The sequence below is a fragment of the Monodelphis domestica genome, chromosome 1, assembly GCF_027887165.1.
Source record: "Monodelphis domestica isolate mMonDom1 chromosome 1, mMonDom1.pri, whole genome shotgun sequence".
Taxonomy (NCBI): Eukaryota; Metazoa; Chordata; class Mammalia; order Didelphimorphia; family Didelphidae; genus Monodelphis; species Monodelphis domestica.
The window spans coordinates 82,429,683-82,449,488 of record NC_077227.1 but is presented as its reverse complement, the minus strand read 5'-3'; the positions used below and the strand labels follow the sequence as shown (position 1 = coordinate 82,449,488).

At 36.4% G+C, this 19,806-nt stretch overlaps 1 protein-coding gene across 5 annotated transcripts in view; it reads right to left on the bottom strand.

Annotated features, from left to right (window-relative positions):
• The window catches only part of MYOF (myoferlin), a 166,170-nt gene that overhangs the window by 62,267 nt on the left and 84,097 nt on the right, over positions 1-19,806 (bottom strand). For 3 of the 5 annotated variants that reach the window (XM_056802419.1, XM_056802407.1, XM_056802413.1), the window contains exons 16-19: positions 11,585-11,667; positions 10,293-10,331; positions 5,281-5,405; positions 2,038-2,154 (exon numbers count right to left, since the gene is read on the bottom strand). In XM_056802419.1, the coding sequence (XP_056658397.1) occupies positions 2,038-2,154; positions 5,281-5,405; positions 10,293-10,331; positions 11,585-11,667 (364 nt within the window). The remainder of the gene's footprint in view (positions 1-2,037; positions 2,155-5,280; positions 5,406-10,292; positions 10,332-11,584; positions 11,668-19,806) is intronic. The other 2 variants (XM_056802423.1, XM_056802415.1) reach the window with 1 other exon arrangement.

The following is a 19,806-nucleotide window of genomic DNA, read 5'->3' as shown; positions in this document are numbered from 1 at the left end:
TCTTTCTTTTTTAAACTTTTACCTTCCTCATTAGAATCAATACTGTATATTGGTTCCAAGGCAGAAGAGCAGTAAGGGCTAGGCAATGGGGATTAAGTGACTTGACTAGGGTCACACAGCTAGAAAGTATCTGAGGTCAGATTTGAATTTAGGCCCTCCCATCTCTAGGTCTGGCTCTCAATCCACTGAGCTACCCAACTGCCCCCATAGACTAGCTAACTTTGAGGGGGCTCATTGCCAGTTGGTAATGACTGGCTAGTAGGTGATACTTTTTTCCTCCAGCCATAGAAACTTATAAAAACTATCTACTATGGTAGGAAGAGAGTACTCAAATAGATGAAGTCATTGATCCTTAAAATACTGAAATGATACCTTTGCTCTCTACCTCACTAAATTGTTGTAAGGATCAAATAGGTTAATAAGTGCTTTGTATTGCAAAGTGCTTTACAAACGTGAACTAGTATTATTACTATTAATATGTCTCATTTGTGTGTGCCTCTTTCTAATCATTCTCCCTACAAGAGACCCAAAATTAGAATTGGGAGGAATATTTAGATATAATGAACTACAAAAGGTTCATTAAAAAGTCAATGGGAAATGCCAGGGATATTTTTCCTTAAATAAATGAAAAGTTATTTGGAATAGTACTCCAAATGAGACAGATTTAAAGATAGGTAGCAAGACATCAATTTAAGCAAACATATCTGGGAGAATAGATCAAAAATATTTTTCAATTATTATAAGGGTTATAATTTTAAAAAAAAAGATGAAGGCGTCCAATCTTGGTCTGAGGAGTCTACTTTGCCCCTTGAGAAAAGCAAATGAAAAAGAGTGCCATTATATAAATTTTGAATAAGTGAGTTGGATGGGCAGCTCAATGACTTATTTCATCAGTATCTCAGTCTAAGGCTTAAAAGTTAGGCAATGAGCTAGCAACAGAACTGAATGGAAGAGAGCTTATAGGATTTAAGAGTTTACATGGACCTTTTAACAATTCTTTGGTGCTACTTGATACAAAACCTAGTCTTTTAACCAAAACTATTATTAGACTATAAACTCTTTAAGGGCCACGGAAAAACCATCTTTTATCTTTCTTTGCATCTTCAGAGTTTAGCACAATGCCTGGCATATAGTAGGCATTTACTAAATAGTTACTGAGTGACCAATAGTATTCTCCCAATAGTGCCATATGACTGAAAATCCTGAACCACTAAAACATGAGAAAAAATCAAAATTGTGGGTGACCCAACAGCCAATAGAAGAATGCATGGTGGACAGAAATGCCTTGATACATTGCTAACAATGTCTTCTAGGTAAGAGTTTGCATCACAGATACCACCTAGAAAATGTGTGATTGGGAAAGGAGGTACAATAAGAGCAAAGTTCATAGCTTCACTGGTACCCATGGAAAACTCATAGAACCAGCAGAAGGTTTCTATTTAATTCAATAAATTAATCCCTTTGTAGAGAATTAATAAGAAAATATGGCAAGAATCATGCAAGAGGTGAAAGTAGGGGTGAGTTATTCTTGCCAACAATGAAAAGCAGTGAGAAGCAGTCAAGGTCATCATAGTCAGCTGTCTCTCCTTTTTTATTGAAAATCATGCTGAGGGTACTTCTGATATCTTCCTTTGAAGTGCTTCCTCAAAGTCAAGCAAAAATAGAAAGAACCCTAGAAATTGGGTCAGAAGAACTGACTTCAAGACCCATCTTTTCTCCGTACTAGCTATATGATCATGGACAAGTCACTTAATTTCTCTTAACCTCAGTTCTCGTTTCTAGATAATGGGGTTAATAATATTCAAACAACCTACTTCAAAAGACTGTTGTGACAACCAAATGTTATTATCTATATAAAACATCTTCTAAACATAAAGCTGACCATTTGATTTCCCATTCAACCCTTAGATGCACGTACCACTCTAAAGCAGACCAAGAAAAAAATACAACTTAAATGCAACCTCTAACTTATATAAATTTATATAAACATTAAGAACATTTGAATTGATTAGCAAGATATGTGAGTCCAGAAGTTACCTCAACAACCAGCAAATCATCATTGGATATGGTTTCAACCTTCTTGTCAGGGGGTGTTTTCTCAAGTAAAGTATTCAGTTCTACCAAGATTCGACCTCTGTAGGCAACTCCTTCACCCTGGAAGGCAATGACACATAGTTATTGATTATTAAAATGAATACAATCCAATAAGAAATCCATTGTGGATAATACCCTAAACCCTTCTGTGGGCCTTAGGCCTTCACTATATGAAGAGACCTTGGTTTTTTTGGTCAAGGCTTCAGGCCCCAAACTCAGCAGACCATGGACAATGGTAGAAACTTGAGCAGCCCAGGGAATCTAGTTTATTCTTAGATTAAAACATAATGGATAGGGACAGTTAGGTGGCTTAGTACATAGAGAGCCAGGTCTGGAGACAGGAGGTCTTGGGTTCAAATGTGATCTCAGGTACTTTTTTTGCTATGTGACCCTGGACAAAATCTTAAGCTTAATTGCCTAGTTTTTAACACTCATCTGCTTTGGAACCTATATTTAGTACTGAATCTAAGACAAAAGGTAAGGGTTTGAAAAACACAAAAAACTTAAGGATAGTCAAGCAGGCTCTTGAGGCATTCCAGAAATAGCTGTTTCCTACAATTTGGGTAAGCTGCCAATAGGGATGATTTTGCTCCATTATCTAAACAACTAAACTTCTCAGAGAAATAAATAAGAGTAAGTAGGCATGAATTTACTGAGAAAACAAGAATATGGCATGTTTTCCCATTTAATCAGATATGTGAGCTTTAAAATATAATATTGTATTAAAACAACTGAGGATAGACCATTGAGATCACTTACACTGGAGGGTCTAGAGAATTGTAAACTATATAATGAGTGTGGGGATTCAGTTTAATCTATACTTCCAAGTCTACCAAAGAATGGATTTATGCTTACTATATTAGACCCAGGACTAATTTTCCAGACTGTATTATGACCAATATATTAGATCCAGAACCAATTTTCCAGGAAACAAGGGAAGACTTGAAGCTGTCCCCTATCAGGACTCATCTCCCTATTTCTGTAGGTTTAATCAGCCTTTGAGAATGATGTCTGGGCTCCATCTAACAAGAAATTCACTCTATAGAATTAAGTTCTTGGTGAGATAATGTCTTGTGGGGGGAAGGAGAAGTCATGGTGGGCAGGAGCACTTGACTATTACTAGTTCTGGTATGGTATTATTTCTCAAGAGTTTAGTCATTTCACCAAATACTGACTGCATACTGTGTTGTAAAGGGCAAGATGGGAGTTAAGGAAGGAAACATGCATTTCTGAAGTGTACACTATATGCCAAGTATTGTGCCAAATGCTTTGCAAATTATATTTCATTTGTTCCTCACAACAACAGTGGGAGGCAGGCGCTTTTATTAGTCTCATAGTTGTGGAAACAGACAGATGCTAAGTAACTTCTAGAGTCACACAGATAGTAAATGTCTAAGGTCACATTTGAACTCAGGTATTCTAGTTCCCATGCCCTATCTACTATACTACCTAGCTGCCTTTAAGAGTCATAACCTATTCTCTACTCTCACAGAGTTTGCACCTTTTAGAACATCAGGATTTTAAAAAATGAGATAATATATGTAAAGAATTTTGTAAAACTTAAAAGTCTTATCTATGTGTTAGGCGCTTTGATTATTAATAAATAGAAGGAATGACTACAGAGCAAGACAATATATAATAAAGTGCTGAAATTAACCCAATGAATTCAATTCAACACATTTATTAAGCCTCTGCTATGAGCAAAGCAAAACCTTGGCTGAGAAACCAAAGACAACAATGAAACAATCCCTGCCCTCAAGGAACTTAAAGTGTTAAAGGAATAATGCTAGACAAAGTCTATATCAAAAAGATCCATGTGATTAAGTTGGGAAAGTGAAGAGAGAGTATTAATTCAGGAATCCCCCAAATGGTATGAGAAACTAGAGACAATAGCCAATGGGTTTTCCCTTCCTCCTCTAGTACACTATCAAAGTCCAACATGGAAGCCTTTGCAAAACAAGGACCAGAATACAGAATATAGACAATCAGGGGAGTGTTTTGAAGGGAAGAAGAGAGTTGGCTGGCATTATCAGGGACAGCTTTCTAAAAGAGATGTGCTTGGAGGCTTATCAAAAATATACAATTTCTATACTCACAAATGGGAGAGGGATAGGGACAGAAATTATTTAATTAATAAAAGGAACTCTTGGATGAGGAATTTCCTAATACCAATGAAGATCTGCAACTTAAAATCTGTTTTTTTGAACCTTTACTGTCTGTCTTAGTAACAACTCTAAGGCAAAAGGACAAAGGCTAGGCAAACAGAGCTAAGTGATTTGCCTAGAGTCACATAGGTAGGAAGTGTTTGGGGTCAAATTTGAACACACTGTGCCATCTAGCATGTTCCCTTTGCAACTTATAGTCTAAAGGGTTGCTTAGAGCCCTAAGAAGTTAAGTGACTTGCTCAGGGTCACCAAATAAACAAAATAAATAGTGTTTTAAAGTATGTTCACTTAGCCTAAACTCAGTACAAGAATTCCCTGCATAAGAATTTTAGCATTGGCTTCTTTGCACAGGTAAGAGACTATTGGTATAGAACTCTGCAGATAATTTCAGATTTGGTTGATATGTTGATTAGCTTTTATGCTTTTTTTCTCTTTTTTCCTTCTTATGTATAAAGGAGGGCTTTTTGGGAGAGGACAGAAAATGAAGGAATTCATTTGGAAATAAAAGTGAGGTAGCCAGATGATGGCAAACTCAAATAGTAACAGAGATCACTAAACTGTACCTAAGGATCCCTGCAAGTCACATATTGACTTAGAAAATCACATTAACATTATCTATATTTTAATCAATTAAATATTTCATAATTGCATTTTAGTCTCAATTGGTAGAATTGTGGTTTGCATATGGCCCACAGGTCATGTGTTTGACACCTCAAGTGTAGTAGATAGAGAGTTTAGACCAGAAGTCAGGAAGACCTGTGTTCCAATCTAACCTCAGACACTTACTATCTATGTGACCCTCGGTATGCCATTTACCCCATATAGGACTCAGATTCCTCATCTATAAAATGCAGATAATAATAAAACTCACCTTGAGGATGAAGTGAAATGTTATCTCCAAAGTGCTTTGCAAACTTTTAAGTGCTACTTAAATGCTGACCCACTCATAGCAATTACGTTGTGGTAAATCACTGCTATCAATCAAATGTTAAAAGGATTTGTTTAATTATGAGAAACCAACCTTTCCAGAATTCAAGTCATCATATGGATCTGGGAATCCAGTGTATTCTCTTGGACTTCCATAAAGATTTAGATAACAAGGTCCAAATGTTGGTACAAAGCCCACTTCTGTTTCTCCTGTTTTCTCTAAGAAGCAAACATCACCATTAGATTATAGGCATTGGAATTTCTAATCTATTAGGATTTGTCAGGAAGTTAGTTATTAGTTAATGGTGCGAGGCTATTTTACTCCACAAGTGCAGTTAGTTACATTAATGCAGACTATTTATGAGAATGCCAACCATTTCCTCTTGTGCTAATCTTGTGATCTAAGTATTGCATTTAAATGGAAGAATGAGTTTTCATGTGGCTTTTTAAGACATTTGTACAATTTACAAATTACAAATGGCATTACATATATCACTGACATTGAATAAAAGCTGTAATTACATTATAAGTGGTGAGGAGATTTAGTAAAGTGAACATTCATTTTAAGAAACATTATTCAGCCTTAAGCAGTTTACATAAAGGCAAGCAGTTAGTTAAAATTGTCCAAAAATTGCTTGTTATGGGTTAATGAATTTTCATGGTAATCTACTCTATTAGTTTACAATCTTTTCTCTGTGAGTAGAAAAAAAAACATTTTAAATCACCATGAATGCTGTCATCCATTAAATGGAAGTCAGACAAACCTCATAGTTTAGTTAGTTGAAGACTTGGGAGATGTTAGGATATGGCAACTGACTCCAAATACTTGAAGGGCTACCATGTGGAACACAGAGTAGATATATTTTCTATCCAGAGAGCAAAACTAAGACCAATGACTGTAGTTGCAAGGAGGTAGAATCTGGCTTTTTTCAAGCTCACCAACAAGAGCTATTCAAAAATGGAATGGACTCCCTAAGAAGGCATTGAACTCCTTATCCCTGGAATGTTCCGGCAGAAGTTAGACAACTACCTAGAAGTACCAGAGATGTTGTGGAGGGAATTCTTGAATTGCATTAGAAGTTCGTCTAGATGACCTCCAAGATCTTTCCATGAAAATTCTGTGATTTGACATCTTAAAGTGAAGTAAGTCAGCACATAATACTCTCCAAATAATATCAATAGGCCAGCAATAAAAGGATACAGGCTGCTTAGCCTGGCATCATGGCTAGAAGGCTCAGCTTCTCATTAATAATATCTTGGATGTCCCTTTTTGTACCTTAAGCAGCTCTCTAGGATTTAATTAGGAAATCACAGCTGGCTTGTGGAGCTAGGGAATTCAGGGTTCTATGCTGATGAAGTCATAAATATTTTGTGAGTTTGAGAACATAAAAGAGCTAATACCATGTAGACCACTTCACTCTGCAATGCATTCAGAAAGCCTTTATGGGTAGAGGCAGAGGGCAGAGATTCCCATGCCCACTGATGAAAATTGTCAGAGAATATCCTGCTAGAGATAGAAAGGAGAGACAAAAGAATGAAGAGAAGGTACAGCTCTTTGTGATGGCTTAGAGAGACCACCATATTTGGCTAAATGGGTGGTACTTATATATAGATATCTATATCTATATCTATATCTATATCTATATCTATATCTATATGTAACCTTCCACAGTTTCACTAAAGAATGATTTTTATCACACACATAGTTTGTAAAAGTAAAATGAAAGACATTGAAGATAAAAAATAAGAATGACAAGAAAATAAAATCATATCTGCTAACAAAACATAGATGATTTGATGTACTTTAGCAGTGTTTGAGATGAGGCAGGGAGCATTTGCTATCAGGCTTTGGTTCTCTTTCCCTATTATTCAATAAACAAATACTAATAATGGCATGGTAGAGATGAGGGAGAATCCTAAAGAAATAGACTTCTGTAACTATAGGGGACCTTAGAGAGATTATCCAGTCTAACTTTAAAGAGGGGGAAACCTAGTCCCAAAAAGAAAAGCATCTTGTCTCAACGTCAAACAATGAATTATGACAGAACCAGGACTCGAACTGCAGCAACAACATTCCCTGTCTATTCTCTATTTCAATACTCCATTTCCCCTCTGTTCATCTTGGGTAGGCTCATGAATCATTCAAGTGAATATTTAAGCCATTCAGGACAGATATTTGTCTTTTTAATTCCTTAGGAATAGTTACTCCCTGTCTTTTTCAAAATTTTTTAGAAAGAAATAACTTTTAATGAAATTTCTATTTTTTCAAAATTTCCAAATCCAAGGTCAATATTGACCTAGTCAATAGTCAAGAAATTATCCCTTATGACTTTGCTTCCTTAAGACCATTTTCTTTTCATCAGCACAACTCCATTCAATCTAGCATCTATTGAGCATACTATGTGCTAGATATTGAGCTATTTCTTGAACTTTATGCACAATATGACTATGGATCAAAGTGATGAAATTATAGGCCAAAAGGGGCTGGGACTTTGACATCAAAAGAAATCCCATCCACCAAAGAAGCCACTTTGGGCAGTTACATACTTATTCCAAAGATGTTTTAGGGCTCAAAATATTTTGGAACAAACTCCTCTTTGGAGCTCTTTAGTTTGTGACATTGTCCTGAATCTCTTAGTGGTTGCCAGGTTTTATCTTTAAAGGAATGGATTTCACTTTAGGAAAGAGACAACCCAGGTGGTAAATGTGTACTCAGATTAAGTAATTGCATGGCTTCCCAAAGTGGCTAATTCAAAAACTCACTTAGAAATATGTTTGAGGCTGTAACATTGCTAGGATCCCTAATTTCATCAATGTGGATACTCCTTTCATTAAGGCAGCATACTTATAACTTAATGGATATAACCTACTATATAACTTACAGAATAGTTTTCTAGAGTTGCCGTGGCCAAATTATTCATTACACTGTGGCCAGGTAATGAGTTAATTCTTTATATGTTTGCTAAAACATTTGTCATATTAATCTCTTTGTGTTATTGCATAGTTAGGTCTTCTTGCAGTATTAATTATTACCCCTTAGCCTGCTCTATGTGACAACCTTAAGTCCATCAAGCTTTTTTCAAGTTACCTTCTTTTTATATAAAATTATAAACTGTCTCCCAAAAGAATTCAAATTGTCTTATGTCCCCAGCAAAAAGCACAATAATGTATTCATATAAAATGCTTAATAAATGTTTATTTAATTGAATTAAATGTTAGATTTGTATTGATAGTACAGTTCCTGGACAGAATACTAGATCTGAAGTCAAGAAGACCTGAGTTCAAATCCAGCCTCAGATACTTATTAGCTGTGTGACGATGGACAAGTCATTTAACTTCTTTTTGTCTTAGTTTCTTCATCTATAAAATGGGGATAATCATAGAACCTACCTTTCCAGGTTGTGAAGATTAAATGAGATAATAATGGTAAAATACTTGCCACAATGCCTGGCACATAGCAAGAGCTATATAAAGTAAGCTATTATTATTATTAATTGTTGTTAAACCTTGGATAAGTCATTTTACCCTTTTTGGGCCACAAAGAATTTCCCAATGATTTATCTGTTATTTAGCCATAGCTAGAAGGAACAGTGGGGATTATGGAATATAAACCTCTTATTTTGCAGATGAGAAAATTGAGTACACATAAGCAAATGATTTGTTCAAGGTCACACAGTAACAGAATTATGACTAAATGCCAGAGCTTTAGATTCTTACTACTTTATACTGATTTAATCGATTTGTTGCATCTTCCCTGAACCCTAATCAGTTCTTCTATGTCCTTTTTAAAAATATGGTAATCAAGACTAGAACAATACTTTATTTATAGTCTGACAAATTTAAAATATAGAGGAAGGATCATAATTTTGTCCTTGTCCTTGACAATTCTCTTTAATATAACTCAATATTATGTTGGCTTTTCCCCAACAATTCTGTGCTGGTGACTCATATTTATCTTGTGGTTCACACTCCACTACAATGCATTTCCTGGCTCTTTTTATGTTTAATGATAAATCTGATTGTGGCCCTTCCTTGTCCTATATTTGCATTTTGAGGAGTTTACCCCTAAATGTACCACCTCATATTTGTCCCTACCAAATTTTAGCTTTTTCTTTTAGGGCTGATTTTTATTCAAATTAGAAAAGTTAATTAGAAATTAGAATTTCTATCAATCAATCAAATTAGAAAAGAAAATTTCACTTGGAATTCTAATTGTGCCTATTATTGTTTTTATTTAACTGTGCCTATTTAATTTCAATTGCAAATCCAATGACTCTTCAATGTTTCTATACACAAAATTTGCCATCACTCAACATAGTCATAGAGCTCACCATTGTCCAACTCTAGACATGGCACCTTTGAGGGCTGAGCAATGGAGCTTTGTGTGAGCAAAAACTACCAAGCAGAACTTTCTCTCCTCTATGTTACTTTCCGAAACAAAAGAAGAAATTCTATGTATCCGGAGACAACCCTTACTGACTTTCTTACACCATAGGGGTGGGGGAGGGGAAAGAGAATTCTCCTCAATTAAATGGTTGTTCCTAATTAGTACTACTGACCAATATTTTTTAATGCAATTATTAGAACACTGACATCTGTTGGAACTTCAGACACATATTCTGCTTTTGATTCACTCAAATCCCATCTGTATATATAAATTACACATTTTCACACTTTGATGGCCAAGCATGATGGAGAACTCAATGAAATCAATGTCTTGAGCTTAAGTGGAAAAAAAAATTACTTCCAATTCCAGAACCACTGACCTTGGTGTCCACATCTATGTAGCCAATGAGCACAAAAAGAACACAGGTTATAGGAGAGCTGAACAATCTCATGAAACATTAATCACAGGGCAGGCAAGCAGCACAAGGCACAACTAAGTCACAGGAGGGAATTGTGGGAGGTCTAGCATTACATAAGCAAGTTCATTGACAAGCTCAGATCAGTAGCACTGGCATGCACTAGTAACATGGAGATGGTTCCAATGCCAAAACCATTTGGGAAAGGACAAAATGCTAAGCCCCTGTTTTTAAAAGCATTTTGTATGATAAACAGTGAATGATAGTTTGGGCAGTGGAGGGCATAAGTCACAAAACATGAAACCTGTGGATGATGCAGCCCAAGCTCCCGAAGGTGAGGAATCTATATTGTAAAAATATGACTGGTTAAACAAGATAACACAGATATTATGGAACATCGAAAAAGTTAATCCATTAAGCAGATGGTTTAGCAACACTGAAGTTAACTCAAGTTCAGACCCCAAAGAGAATGGTGTCATCAGTTAAAAAAAAACTAAACTAAAAAAGTTTGTCTCCCTCTCTAGAAAATTCTTCCACAAGATAGCCCACTTTTAACCAGCATCAAAGAAAGATATATCTGAAAGAAATATTTGCTTTGGACTCAAGGGCTCAGGATTTGAGAATATGGCATGGCCATTTCTTTGCAAAGAAAATATTTCCAACTAGGGAACTTTTGGGGAGTATACCCTTTTACAAAGCAGATTAGTAACTTTTCTGTAACTAATTAATTCTTAATATAGCACGATTTACAAAACCAACTACATCCTCAAGATCCCTTAAATATGGAGGAATATAAGGTGCTTGTCCCATTTTTCTTGCTGGGTTAATCCATCTCTCTCCTAGACACTCAATCTTGCATGAGTATTTTCCTTTATAACCTATGTTGGGAAACTCTTATTTCAAAACACTGGCTTGAAGCCAGGGGTCTGGCACCAAATGTTAATGCTATATTCAAAGCAGAGATAGATATATAACCTATGATCATTAGTGGATCCATTCTTTGAAAATAACATTGTTAAAATGAGAAATAGATGGAGCTTGTACCCACCAAATGGTTGTTTCCCCATTTTTCACCAATGGATAGCTAATACCTGTTAATTAGAAAGGCTTCCAAGGACAGCTAGGAGACTCAGTGGATAGAAAACTAGGGCTGGAGACAGGGAGTCCTGGGTTAAAATTTTATCTCAAAGAGTAGCTAGCTGTGTGACCCTTGGCAAGTCACTTAACTCCAATTGCCTAACTCTTACCACTATTCTGCCTTGGAACTGATACTTGTGTTGATTCTAAGATAGAAGGTAAGGGTTTTAAAAATAAAATTAAAAAGAAAGACTCCCTATGGAGAACTGATCCACCAAGAGACATGCATAAATAGGAGTGGGAGTTGGGGTGGGGACTTGATCCTATAAATATTTGAGTTGTGATCATCTGTGAATTGAGTGCATTGTTTAGTCATGACCATAATGTAGCTAAAATGGTTCACTGGATTGACTCTATTCTGTTTGTAAGACTTGATCCCCATCTCTGCTGGTCTCTTTCGAAATGTTCTAGTGTGGAGTCTTTGTATCTTCTTACCTGAACATGGGCTAGGTGACTTACCTTCAACTTCCCCACCCGATGCAGCAATTTTAGAAAGATACAGATAGGTTGTCCCTACTACATCATTCTTGGTAAGGCGGTCCCTGCAAGAAAGAACAAATTAGAAGCTGTGATTGGCAAATCAATCGATCAATGAGCATTTATGAATCACTTACTGCATACTAGGTACTGGAAATACAAGACAAAAAATGAAATAATTCCTGCTATCAACAAGTTCGTAATTTAATGGGACTTTTTTCTAACTCTTACCTTTTGTCTTAGAATTGATACTAAGTATAGGTTCCAAGGCAGAAGAGCAGTAAGGATTAGGCAATTGGGGTTAAGTGACTTGCCCAGAATCACACAGTTATAAAGTGTCTAAGGTCAAATTTGAAACCAGGACCTCCCAACTCCAGGTCTGGTTCTCTATCCATTGAGCCACCTAGTTGCCCTTTTTTAAAAAAATTATTTTTATTGTCATGCAAAAAACACTTTCACATTGGTCATTGTTTTAAGAGTAAACTCATACATAACCTCAAAAATAAAACCATTAATACACTGATGTGAAAGACATCTCCAACAGTTCTATCTGGAGGTGGATAGCATCCCCCATCATAAGTCTTTCAGGATTGTCCCAGATCATTGCATTGCTGACAGCAGCCAAGTTTTCACAGATAATCATCATGTAATATTATTGTTATTGTGTGCAGTGTTCTCCTAGTTCTGCTCATTTTAGTCTGAATCAGTTCCTGCAGATCTTTCTAGCTTTTTCTGAAATCATACTGCTTATTTCTTATTACACAATAGTATTCCATCACCAAATTTTACCATAATTTGTTCAGCCATGCCCTAACTGATGGACATCCCCTCAATTTCCAATTCTTTGGCACCACAAAGAGGGATGCTATAAATATTTTTGAACAAGTAGATCCTTTCCCTTTTTTATGATATCTTTGGGATACAGACCCAGTAGTGGTATTACCAGACCAAAGGGTATGTACAGTTTTATAGCCCTTTGGGCATAGTTACAAACTGAACTCCAGAATGGTTAGATCAATTCACAACTCCACCAACAATCTATCTGTCCTTTTGATATGACTTTCAAGCTTTGCCTCCTTCCTTTCAGGCAGTAAGATAAATGTGTTAGAATCGTCACATAATTTTTTTTAGAAAAATTTTTATTTGGTTCATTTGGTGATGTCAAAATAATATGCATCAGAATGATTCAGTTAGGATAAACTCAACAATCCCCTTATATTAGGGCAGCTCGGTAGCACAGTATATAGGGCACAAGGCATAGAGCCAGGAGGACTGTTCAAGTCTGGCCTCAGATGCTTTCTAGCTGTTTGATCCTGGACAAGTCACTTAAGTTGTCTAGTCTTTGCTATTTTTCTGAAATAAAGACAGAAGGTAAGGGTTTAAAAAAAACTTAAAAGAAAGGAGGGTCAAAGGTGTGGAATATGGCATATTAACCCTCACTGCCTAGCCCTTACCACTTTTCTGCTTTGGAACCAATATTTAATATCAATTCTAAGATGGACAGTAAAGGTTGTTTGTTTTTTTAAAATCTGTAGTGACTAAGCTAAGGCTCCACCCATGGGCAAAAGACACTGTATTCCATGACACTCCATTTCTGAGTGCAGTAAGATCTCCTTAGATGTGGCTTTGAGAACTGTGCATATTTCAAATATTTATAGCTTCATGTATCTTCCATGGGTATCCCAGAGAATCAGCAATCATAACCTAAGTAACAGTCATTGAAGTGATCAACCTCAAAACTCCAAACAATCCAACTTCTCCACCTAGAGACATGTTTTTCTAGGGAAACCCAATGGAACCATAAATAGTTACACACTATAAATTGTGTGTCCCCCACACTTAAATATTCATATAAATTCTTTCCTAGTATTTGAGGAAGAATCAGACCCAGATTGCATGAGCAAGATTAATATAGCCTTCATACATTAAATATTAGGCTTGATTCTCTTCTGTGCTTCAGAGAGGGCAGCTAAACCAAATTTGGGGGGTCCTTCAGGGAATATCCTGTGACCTATTCATTTTCTCTACAGAACTGTAACCTTTCTGTATGGTATGCATCTGAAGATTAAACTCCAGGGAACCCTTTCATTAAATGGTGTGGATTCCAGGCCAGGTTTTAGAAGAGTCAAATTTGGTCAGAATCAACTAATATTCTCAGGGTCACTTATACCTTCAGGATAAATTTGAGCCAAAACCTCCATACTGGCAAAGAGATAGAGAATGTCTCCTGAGCTGACTGGACCAAAAATACCTTACTGGAGGATTCCTGGGTCCCTGAAGCTTTTCTAGATGCTATTAGATTGATACTGATTACCATTTGTGTTTATTGAAAGGAACATTTTGACTACCCTTCTCCCTAGTCCCCATCTCTCATTTTTTCATATCTTCTCCTCTCTTGGCTTCCATGATACTATATTCTCATGGTTCAATTCATCAGTGTTTAAAATGTTTGCTAAAGCTTATGTGCTAGGCATAGGTACACAAAACCAAAAATAAATAACAATTCCTATCCTTAAGGAATTTATAATTTACAGGAGAATATAACATCTATAAGACTAAGGAAATATAAAACTTCAACATAGTAAATGCAAAGTAATCAGGAGGGAGAGAATACATGCAAAAATGAAAGGAGTGAATTCTAGGCATGGAGGACCACCTATGCACAGATATAGGCAGAAAATAGAATGTCATATAAGAGGAAAATAGCCAATAGATATTTGTACTAGAAAAGTCATGAGTACAATATGAAATAAGAATCTAAAGCTAATTGGGAGTCAAATTTGTTTCTTTCTAGTTCTTTGGTTGTCCCTTTTCTGTCTCTTTTGTTGGCTCTTTTTCATTCTCCTGCCTCTCAAACATGGGTATCCCCAAAAGTTCCATCTTTGGCCCTTTACCTTTCTCCCTCTACATCTTCTTTCTTCACAATCTCATCTACTCCCATGCCTTCAATTATCACCTCTTTATAAATAATTTCTAGATTCAAAATGCCCCCACACATCCAGTCTTACCCAATCCTATATTTCCATCTGCCTGCTAGATATCTCCAGCCTAAAATTCTCTATTTCTGTTGATGGAAACACCATCCTCTCAGTGACGCATGATCCAAACCTTGGATGGAGTCATCTCTGGCTCTCTCCCCCTACATCCAATAATGTGAAAAGTTCTGTTAATGTTAATTTCATAATATCCCTTGTACCAATCCTTTCCTTTCTACCTCCATTGAACTACCCTATTCATATAAGGCTGTCATCTCTTCCCTAAACTATCATGATAATTTATGGCTTGTCCCCTTAACTCTGTATATGTTCTTTCTTCACATAGCTGACAATATAATCCTTTTTTTAAAACCTTTACCTTCCATCTTGGGATCAATACTATGTACTGGTTTCAAGGCAGAAGAATGATAAGGGCTAGGCAATAGGGGTTAAGTGACTTGTATCTGAGGCCAGATTTGAACCTAGGACTTCCCATCTCCTAGCCTGGCTCTCAATCCATTGATTCCTGCCAATATAATCTTTCTACAGTTATACTGTATTATTCCGCTCAAAATCTTTAGTAGCTCCCCACTGCCTACTAAAAGTAAACTTATTTGACCTTGGTATATAAGACTCCCCAAAATCTAGCTATAAACTACTTTTTCAATCTTATTTAGCAGTAAGACTATATTTCTTCCAATTTGTTTCTTTTCTATTGCTTTATCATTATTCTGTCCTCTTCTATTTCCAGGTCTTTTCTCAGGCAGTTAGCCATTCTTATTTGTTGATATCTCTCCTTTCCTTCAAAGGTTCTTCTCAGATTTCCCCTCAACCTTAAAGTCCTTCCTGATTGTCCCAGAAGAAAACAATGGCTCCCTCTCTAAATGTCTTTTAGCATCACTCCTAATCCTTTCCTCTACATTTATTACATCTCCTATTGTATCATTCATATATATATATGTGTGTGTGTGTGTGTATGTGTATATATATATATATATATATATATATATATATATATATATATTTCTCTCCCATTAGATTTTATGCTCCTTGAAATCAGGCCCTGTGACATTTTTCTTTGCATTCTCAATTCCTTGCACATAATTGGCATTTAATAAATGTTTGTTAAATTAAATTGAATTGAAGAGAATTAAATTGATTTTTTGTCTTAAGGCATTTCTCTGGTACAGAATTATAATATCTATAAGTTCACTACACAATTTTTGTGGACATTGGACCCATCCTACTCCACCAATCTGGATACACCCAACTGGCAAAGTTCCATAAGTACATAGAAATGTGCCTTTCCAAATATAAAAATATTATAGGCTGGGAAATAAAATAATCAACTCCACCCACTGGCAGTGAACATATTTTATAGCAAAGGATCTTTGTTATATCACTTCTGATTCGGCAGCATCTCATTGCTGTCTCAATGAACTGCCTGTTGTGCTCTGTAATCAAGACTGGCCTCCTTTTGGCTCAATTCCCATGAGACAGACAGTTGGTTTGTTATAAGAGGGAGAACTGGGCTAACCAGTATTCTTTGCAAGACCAGAGTCACAGTAGAGAGGTTTCTTCTTTCCCCCACCCCCAAAATTTCTGCATTGCTATGAGTTGTATTGTTATATTCATGATGCAGCAAAGTGAAAGTAAAGTAAAATATGCCAAGCAACAAGAGAGCAAGACCCTATGATGTCTATTTTACCCAGGGTTCCCCATTGTAAAAATTAAAATTAAATTTCAATAATAAAATATTATATTTTAGGAGATTTATTAATGATCATTTGAAATAAAGGAATAAAAGGATACAAAAATAAAGACCACATGCCCGTGGCTGATCAGCCAGTTCAAAATGTCTGCCTTCCTACCACCATGCTTGCTGCAAGCCAAAAAAGAGCATGGGACCCTCCATGTCTCCTCCTAATATACCCTGTCTACAAGGAGTATGTAACAACAGGAAGTCAGTGGGCTCCCAGGAAATGTAGTTCTTTTTTAGGGTAACAGATTTTCAATAATACATTCCCCCTGATGATCAATTTGGGGGGCTAGTCTCCCCAATTTGATCATTTAACATAATCAACTTTTAAATTACAGTAATTTGGGGATAAAAGGGAAAAGAACAAAAGGAAGTGGAAATGGAAGCAAAAATTTAAAGCAAAACAGATTAATGGAGTATGGGTATCATCTGAAGGAAAACCCCTGCTCCCTAGAAGTTTTTATCACCAAATTTGCCAATCTATTCATAAAAATGGTCACTTTGGTACCCAAGGCATCGTGGACTCTGTTAAAAGAGAATGGATAACTCCTGGTATAATTACTATAGCCTCTAAAGTGTGTACAGCCTGTTCTACCTGCCAAGCATATTAACAACACACCTTTCATGGCAAGGCTTTTGGTGGACATCCTCTGGCTTACACACCTTTTGAGCACCTTAAGATAGATTTCAAAACAATGTCAAAGGCTGGACATTATAAATTTTGTCTAGTCATAGTAGATCAATTGACCATATGGCCAGAAGCATTTCCTACTGCCTGAGCCACAGCAGCTTTTGTTACTAAGGTGCTTTTAAAAGAGATTATTCCTCACTTTGGCCTGCCAGCACGTATTGATTCAGACAGGAAAAGTCATTTTACCGATTCTGTTTTATATCAGATATATTCTTGTTTGGAGATAACTCCCAAATTCCATGTACCATATCATCCCCAGAGCTCAGGCCAAATTGAAAGAATGAACAGAGAACTTAAACCTACAATTGGTAAATTATGCACAGAGACACATTTAAAGTGGCCTGAAATTCTCCCTCTGGCCCTACTTTATCTTAGAAGCAGACCCAGGGGAGATCTACATATCTCACCATTTGAGATTCTTTTTGAACATTCCCCTATACAGGCTAAGCCTTTTTCTCCTTCATATACATCACTATTATGGGGAGATACTTCTATTGCTTCCTACATACAGGAATTGTAGCACAAATTTCATGAACTCCATGAATCTGGAGCTACAGAACAAGCAGGACCACTAGACTTTTCACTTCATGACCTGAACCCAGGGGACAAAGTTATATAAAGAACTTCCAGCACACTGGAACAACTCAGCCTTCCTGGGAAGGGCCATTTCAAATATTGTTAACCACTCCAATATCTATAAAAATTGGAGAGAAGGACTCTTGGATTCATTGCTCACATGTAAAGAGAGCATCTTCTATTGAAACTGATTGACTGTATCCTATCACAATTATTAGAGATTGTCCATAAACAAGTGGATGCTGTTTTTGGAATACATTGAATTCTTGAATTTTTGTTTTATTATTGCCTTTCTTTTATTTTCATTAGAATATTTTATTTTTCCCCTTTTCTCATTTCTTATACTTAAAGTACATACAATCAATATTAATTTTTTATTCTGTAGAATTATATAAGTTAAAATATATATGTACATATATATTTGTTATACTATTAATGCTTACCCAAAAGCTTTAGACTATGAAAACTTGTCATTTATTGATAAATGTTATGGGACTGTGATTAATGATTGTGTCTGATTCCAGGAGAAGAGAACAAAAGAGCCATTATATAGTGCCAAGAAGCACAGGGTTAAGGAGACCAACCAGTCCCAATGGGGTTGATGAAAATCTGCACAGTGCCAAGGAGCACAAGGTCAAAAAGGACCAAACCAATCCAGGTAGGATTGATGAACTTCTAAGCCAATACAAAAGGACTTGTACCTAGAGATTTGAGATTGAGGCACCTGACATATGTTAAAATGCAGGATGCCTTGTATCCACACTCTTTGTGAAATACTCACAGACAAGTACCTAAGTTTGGCTATCATCCTGGCTCTCCCTATTCCTAGAGTGAAGGTAAAATCAGACCTGGGAATGACACTTCCCTATCACACAAAAATCTAGTCCTTTTTTCTCTCTTATAGTATGGCAAATTCCTATAGTCTTTGCTGCAAATGGATAAGTAAAATATTACTGCATTTTGTCCTACAGACTTGCGGGATAGAAATTATTAAGTTGAATCCAAAATATAAGGGCCAGTTATGCATTTACTCTTGTTTACTCAAAAATTTATGTACGTAGATTTTTGATATTTTGATTCTGATCTTGAGTTTTTTCTTTCTCCCAAAATGTTTACCTTTTATTCCATTTGTTTTTCTTTTATATTTTTGGTTTTATCTTTTGATAATTGACTCATACACCCCATAACTCAACCATGCATCCTGAGGTGAACTGCGTGTTTCTCAACACCCTCTTTAGGGGGGATTGTGTTTTCACAAAAACCAAGATTTAAAATTTTGTTCAAGAAAAAAAAATCTTCAAGGAAAGAAGCTTGCTAATTCCTAAAATCCAAGAATGAACTGTTTGCAGAAAGATGCCTGCCAAAACTACACTACATTAAGAAGATACAGAATGAACTTTGGGGTGTGGTTGATAGAACCGAGGGTTAACTGAACATTTATTTTGAATGTACACTCTTATGCCAAAGGGGACTGTCCCCCAAATTGGTTTATGTCAATGTGCTCAGCAAAACATTGGTTTTACTTTCTCTCTCTTTTATTTCCTTCTTATCTCTAACTATTGTAGTTTCCTCTTAGAAGATGAAATTTTGTATGCACCTGTAGTTAGAAGATTTTAGAGGTACAAGATGATTATGTTAAGTGATCAGTTGGGGAGACTAGTCTCCCAATAATCATCAGGGGAAATTTTGAAATTGATATTAACTCCACCCTCCTAATTCTTTAGAATTTTAGCCTCCAGGAATGTATATACCCCCACTTAAGGATTAAGTGTGGGGGATGAAGATCTATGACCCATGAGTGCTAGCAAGTGATAAATCAGAAACAACTGACTGCCTCCTGAGCAGGCCAAAGCCAAGTTTAAACCACCATTGGTATACCTAAGGCACAGGAAGTGATGCCAAGAACTGCCTTGAAATCTTGTGGTCACTTCCTGTGAGGGTGTCTTTGCCTTGGAACTTGACCGTGGAGGAGCTTGGGCTTGAGATCTCAGACTGCTTCCCTTTGGACTGTCATGTGGTGAGTGAAAAGGCTGACTCCCTTTCCTTGGCTTTTCTGGAGGTACCAGCCTCTGGAGAGGCCCGTTATCTTGGGACTCTTTTTCCCATTAGCCTCTGGAGAGGCCCTGAACCTTGCCTTAACATGCCTTATGGCATGTTAAATTTAATCCTCTGGACCCCGCCCTTGCTGGGGCCTCTGAATTCC